Below are 6,597 nucleotides of genomic sequence, written 5' to 3'. Positions count from 1 at the left end.
GCTGGTCTCGAACTCCTGACCTCAGGTGATCTGCCTGCCTCAGCCTCCCAAATTGCTGAGATTACAGGTGTGAGTCACCACGCCTGACCTTGTCCATGTATTTTTAAATATTACTTATTTAATTAATTACATATTTATTTATCTTAGAGACTGGGTCTTACTCGGCTGCCCAGGACAGTGGAGCGGCATGATCAGAGCTCACTGCAGCCTCAAACTCCTGGGCTCAAGCAAGGCTCCCACCCCAGCTTCATAAGTAGCTGGGACTACAGGCACCCACCACGATGCCCAGCTAATCTTTAAAATTTTTTATAGAGATGAGGTCTTGCTGTGTTGCCCAGACTAGTCTTAAACTCCTAGCCTCAAGCCATCCTCCCACTTTGGCCCCCCAAAGTGCTGGGATTACAGGTGTAAGCCACCGCACTGGGCAATGTTACTTATTTATTAAACCCTTTTATTTTATTTTATTTTGTTTTTGAGATAGAATCTCACTCTGTCACCCAGGCTAGAGTGCAGTGGCACAATCTGGGCCCACGGCAACCCCCCAGGTTCAAGCGATTCTCCTGCCTCAGCCTCTGGAGTAGCTGGGATTACAGGCGTGCACCATCACCACGCCCAGCTAATTTTTGTAGTTTTAGTAGATACAGGGTTTTACTGGGTTGGCCAGACTGGTCTCGAACTCCTGACCTCTGGTAATCTGCCTGCCTCAGACTCCCGAAGTGCTGGGATTAGAGGCGTGAGCCAATGCAGCCAGCCTATTAAACCCTTCTCTAGGGCATACTATGTGCCAAGCACTGTCATAATGCTTTACATATATTAATTCATTCAATGCCAAGTAGACACTATTCATAACTCTATTTACATAGAGGGAAACTGAGGCACCAGGTGGTTGTGAGGCTGCTGGGCGGGGGTGTGTGTGTGCAAGTGAGTGCATGTGGCCCTGTGTATGCGTCTGAGGGTGGGGTCGGTGGCCATGGTCCTCGTGTCTCACAGCCGTGTGTGAGCAATGCCAGGGCGTGGTCCCACTGCAGGTTCTTACCGGAGGCCCCTTCTGCATTTTCAGGACGGACACGGAGGCTCCTGGGAGCAGCTGATACAAGGTGAGTCAGGGTCCTGGTCCCAGGGAAGGAGGCGAGATGATTCCCACGCTGCCCCCACCCCTCGGTCAATTGCCCAATACGATTTGCACAACTGGCCAAATCCTCACAGGTGCCCCTCCCCCAGGCCTGAGAAGCAGAAGTTTGGGTCACTCCGGAAGGGGTGGGGTTGAATCCAGGAGGTGTACACGGTGACCCTGTAAGAGGCTGGCTTTTACCTCCCCTGTCTTCGTTTCTAACCTCTGACCCTCTCTCCCCAGAGCGAAGGTCTCACCAGATCAACCCAGCAGCGCATCTCACAGGTGAGGGGGACCCTGGATCCTGGCAAGGGGCAGGGGTCAGGGCGTCTCGGGAAGACCAGATAAACGCCATACATACCAGTGTATTCATTCATTCATTCCTTATTTACTCACAGAGTTGCTCAGAACATAGGCCGCAAGTGCTACGCGTTTCCAGTTTTATTTATTTTATTATTTTCTTATTTTTATTTATTTATTTATTTTTGAGAGAGTCTCGCTCTGTCGCCCAGGCTGGAGTGCAGTGGCATGATCTCAGCTCACTGCAAACTCCACCTCCAGGGTTCAAGCAATTCTTCTGCCTCAGCCTCCCGAGTAGCTGGGATTACAGGCACCCACCACCACACCCAGTTCCTTTTTTTTTTGTATTTTTAGTAGAGATGGAGTTTTGCCATGTTGGCCAGGCTGGTCTCAAACTCCTGATCTCAGGTGATCCTCCCACCTCGGCTTCCCAAAGTGCTGGGAATACAGGCGTGAGCCACCGCGCCTGGCCTAGTTGTATTCATTAAATGAACTCTCATATAGTACTTAGGCTGTGTTATGTGCTATGACACGCTTTCTACATATTAATTCATTACATTCTAAGCAGGTGCTATTAATGTGTTCATTTAACAGAGAGGGAAACTGAAGCACACAGCAGGTACGAGATGCCGCCTTGGTTTCTTGGTTTTGCAAATTTGCATGTTTGGACACTTCTTTTTTTTTTTTTTTTTTGAGACAGGGTCTCACTCTGTCACCCAGGCTGGAGTGGCACTATCATGGCTCACTGCATCCTCAACTTGCCAGGTGCAAGCGATCCTCCCACCTCAGCTTCCCCAGCAGCTGGGACTACAGGCACCTGCCACCATGCCCAGCTAATTTTTTTGTTTTTTGTAGAGACGGCGTCTCCCTATGTTACTTCATCTGGAACTCCTGGCCTCCAATTCCTGAGTTTAAGGGACCTTCCTGCCTCAGCCTCCCAAAGTGCTGGGATTACAGGGGTGAGACGCCACACCCAGCCAAGTTTTGACACTTTTGGCAAGTCACTTAACGTTTCCATGTCTCAGTTTCCCCACCTGCAAAAGAGGGATGCGAAGAGTTGAGATGTAGACTAAACAAATTAATTTGCTTCTCTGTGCCTCAGTTTCCCTCATCTGCAAAGCAGGGATAAAGCGAATTAATACATACAAACAGGCTAGGCAGGGTGGCTCATGCCTGTAATCCCAGCACTTGGGAGCCTGAAGGATCGGTTGAGCCCAGGAATTTGAGATCAGCCTGGGCAACATTGTGAGACTCCGTCTCTACAAATACACACACACGCGCGCGCGCGCACACACACACACAGCCTAGTGGGGACTGGCCTGGAGTCACGCAGCAAGAGTAAGACATGTGAGGCCAGACGTGGTGGCTCACACCTGTAATCCCAGCACTCTGGGAGGCCGAGGTGGGTGGATCACCTGAGGTCAGGAGTTCAAGACCAGCCTGGGCAACATGGCAAAATCCCGTCTCTACTAAAACTACAAAAAGCAACTGGGTGTGGTGGCAGGCACCTGTAGTTCCAGCTACTCAAGAGACTGAAGCAGGAGAGTCGCTTGAACCTGGGAGGCAGAGGTTGCAGTGAGCCGAGATCACGCCACTGCACTCCAGCCTGGGCAACAGAGTGGGACTCTGTGTCAAAAACCAACCCAAAACAAAACAAAACACAGAGTAACACATGTGCTGACCGGCAGTCCCCTTTGTCTCTCTCTCCCAAACAGGGGCCAACTCCAGCTTGACGGGCAGCGGGGGGCCGCTGCTATGGGAGACCCAGCTGGGCCTGGCCTTCCTGAGGGGCCTCGACTACCACGATGGAGCCCTTGTGGCCAACAAGGCTGGCTACTACTACATCTACTCCAAGGTGCAGCTGGGCGGTGTGGGTTGCCCGCACAACCTGGCCAGCACCATCACCCACGGCCTCTACAAGCGCACGCCCCGCTACCCCGAGGAGCTGGAGCTGTTGGTCAGCCAGCAGTCACCCTGCGGACGGGCCACCAGCAACTCCCGCGTCTGGTGGGACAGCAGCTTCCTGGGTGGTGTGGTGCACCTGGAGGTTGGGGAGGAGGTGGTCGTCCGTGTGCTGGATGAGCGCCTGGTCCGACTGCGTGATGGCACCCGGTCTTACTTCGGGGCTTTCATGGTGTGAAGGAAGGAGCGTGGTGCATTGGACGTGGGTCTGACACATGGAGAACTCAGAGGGTGCCTCGGTGGAAAAAAAAACTCACGAAGCAGTGGCGGGGCACAGTGGCTCACGCCTGTAATCCCAGCACTTTGAGAGGCCTAGACAGGCGGATCACCTGAAGTCAGGAGTTCGAGACCAGCCTGGCCAACATGGCAAAACCCCATCTCTACTAAAAATACAAAAATTAGCCAGACGTGGTGGTGCCTGCCTGTAATCCCAGCTACGCGGGAGGCTGAGGCAGGAGAATTTTGCTTGAACCCGGGAGGCAGAGGTTGCAGTGAGCCGAGATCGCACCACTGCACTCCAACCTGGGCAACAGAGCGAGACTTTGCCCCAAAAAAAGAAAGAAAAAAGAAAACTCAGGAAACAGATCTTGGAGCACATGCTAGGGAACCCAAAACTCGAAGGCGGTGAGTTCAGTGAGCACCACCAGGGACCAAGAACTCAGCCATCTCGAGGGGCTGAAGACCCAGCAGGCACCTTCAGAAGACCCACGAAGACTGCGGACCCTGCCATGGACAATACTAAGGACAAAGACCCAGAGACTTGGAGTCTGTGGGCTCCCAAACATTGGGTAAAGTTGATTTGCCTGATATTCAGGAAGAAGGGGTGAGGGGTGGGTATTTATGCTTTTGATTCAGAAGAAAGTGGGACTTGGGACTCCAGGGACTTGGCTGGGGGTGGGAAATTTCCTCCACTTCCCTCCTCTCATCATGAGTACAGACAGGGTGGGCGGGAGACTGATCATCAGGACTCATCATGGAGAGTCCAGCCCACCCCACCTACAGTCAGAGTCACATACTCAGATCCCACCCACAGACTGGTGGCCACACCTCAGCCTGGTCACAAAGAGTTACACTCGGGTACGTGGGCACAGCAGTGTGCTCACAAATGTTTAACAACCAGCTGTCCTCGGAGAGGGATAGCTTTGTAACGTTTGCCAATTTCCATGGTGCAAATGCTGCCACCGTGGCTGATGTCATCACTGCCAAGCATAGACATCCCTAAGAGGACACCACAGATCAGTCCCTGGCATCCAGCCCAGAACCTGGCACAATGCAGGCCCTCGGGAAATGCTTGCTGATTGAAAGGAAGGAAGAAAGAATGACTATACAGTCACACCTATGGCATCCCACGAAATCTGTCACATGGCTGTGTAATCTCAGCCATTCTTTCACAATTATAGACTCATACACACGAAGTGCCAGATTCATGCACAACCGCACAATCACATGGAAGTCATAGACGGCATCACAGACAGTCGCGGCACTGTGTGTATGTTAAAACACAACCACACAAAACTCAGACAGCATCCCAGCCACACAGCCACCCCCAGAGGTGTCACCGTCACACTTGGTAATTAATACTCATTAGATCAGACACAGAGAAACCAAGTTATAGTCAGACCTGGTTACACACACATACACACACACAACACCACAATGGCAAACACACATGACACACACACATCACAATGACAAACACACATTATACACACATCACAGTGACAAACACACATTACATACACATCACAATGACAAACACACATGACACACACACATCACAATGACAAACACATACACACATCACAGTGACAAACACACATTACATACACACAACATCACAATGACAAACACACAGCATTACACACACACACAACATCACAATGACAAACACACAACATTACACACATATGCACACAGCCTGAGGGCCTTCCTCAGCCCAGACTAACACATCTTAGGGTGAGGACCAGACCTTGTTCGTAACCCTGGGCCTCTTAACCACTGATCTTTGAAATAAATGACAAATAGTTGTACCTGGATCTGTCTAGTTCTTAGGGGAAGAAACTGAAGAAGGGTAGAGTGGAATTGTCATGCCCAAAGAGCCCCACAGGGAAAGGGAGGAGTCGGAGGGGGGCAACCATCAGCAACAGGGAGTGGCTCCTAGAGGCAGAGGGATGGAGGTAATGACCCGTGGAGGTCATTTTACAGACAAGGAACCTGAACGCAGTTGGCTCAAGTCCATGCAGGAAATGTGGGGGAAACCAGAGACCTCACGTCTGGATCTGGCTTCCTCTCCAATCCGCAATTCCTGAGGAAGTAGAGGCTACATCCCGCAAGACGCCCTTATTAGACACATCCAAGACAGAGTGACAATCCGCCAAGCCAGCTGGAAGCATAAAACACAGGGAGCTGGTGGGTTGGGTGGGGGCAGATAATGATATGTATGCAAATTAGAGGGTCTATGCAAATGAGCATTGCCACAGTGTGGCTGGAGGGACTCCTTAGTTCCTAGGACTCTAGGATATGGGTTTCGACCCCAGAGGTGAATGTATTGTTATTATTGTTTTGTTGTTGTCATGAATGACAAGTCAAAATTTGTGGGGTGTTGTTATTATTGTCAATAGTATTCTTGCTGTTGTTGCACAGTACAAGGATGAAGGAAACAGACTTTGCAATCAGATGATCCTGGGTTCCGAGTCCACTCTGCCACCCACTAGCTATATGACCTGGAGCAAGTGCCATCACCTCTCAGTGCTTCAGTTTTCCCATCGGCAAAGTGGTCGTGGGGGGAGAGGAACAACAGTACAGATTCACCATCCCAAATTCAAAATGCTCCAAAATCTAGGCTGGGCGTGGTGGCTCGTGCCTGTAATCCTAGCACTTTGGGAGGTCAAAGTGGATGGATAACCTGAAGTCAGGCGTTCCAGACCTGGCCAACATGATGAAACCCCATCTCCTAAAAATACAAAAAATCAGCTGGGTGTGGTGGGGGGCACCTATAATCCCAGCTACTCGGGAGGCTGAGGCAGGAACCCGGGAGGTTGAGGTTGCAGTGAGCCGAGATCACAACACTACATTCCAGCCTGGGTGACAGAGCAAGACTCCTATCTCAAAAAAAAAAAAAAAGAAAAGAAAAAAAAACATGCTCCAAAATCTGAAACTTTTTGAGCTCCAATGTGATGCCACAAATGGGAAATTCCACAACTCATCACATGTAACAGGTTGCA

General features: G+C 50.8%; 1 protein-coding gene across 2 annotated transcripts in view; it reads left to right on the top strand.

Moving 5' to 3' along the window:
* Positions 1 to 5,409, top strand: part of TNFSF14 (tumor necrosis factor (ligand) superfamily, member 14) — a 7,457-nt gene extending 2,048 nt beyond the window's left edge. For both annotated transcript variants that reach the window (XM_011943546.1, XM_011943545.1), the window contains exons 3-5: positions 1,061 to 1,097; positions 1,355 to 1,396; positions 3,127 to 5,409. In XM_011943546.1, the coding sequence (XP_011798936.1) occupies positions 1,061 to 1,097; positions 1,355 to 1,396; positions 3,127 to 3,551 (504 nt within the window). In that variant the 3' untranslated portion in view covers positions 3,552 to 5,409. The remainder of the gene's footprint in view (positions 1 to 1,060; positions 1,098 to 1,354; positions 1,397 to 3,126) is intronic.
* The last annotated feature ends 1,188 nt before the right edge of the window (positions 5,410 to 6,597 follow it).

Source organism: Colobus angolensis, unplaced genomic scaffold (assembly GCF_000951035.1).
Source record: "Colobus angolensis palliatus isolate OR3802 unplaced genomic scaffold, Cang.pa_1.0 Scaffold22, whole genome shotgun sequence".
NCBI classification, from domain to species: Eukaryota; Metazoa; Chordata; class Mammalia; order Primates; family Cercopithecidae; genus Colobus; species Colobus angolensis.
This window is presented reverse-complemented; position numbering and strand designations above follow the sequence as displayed.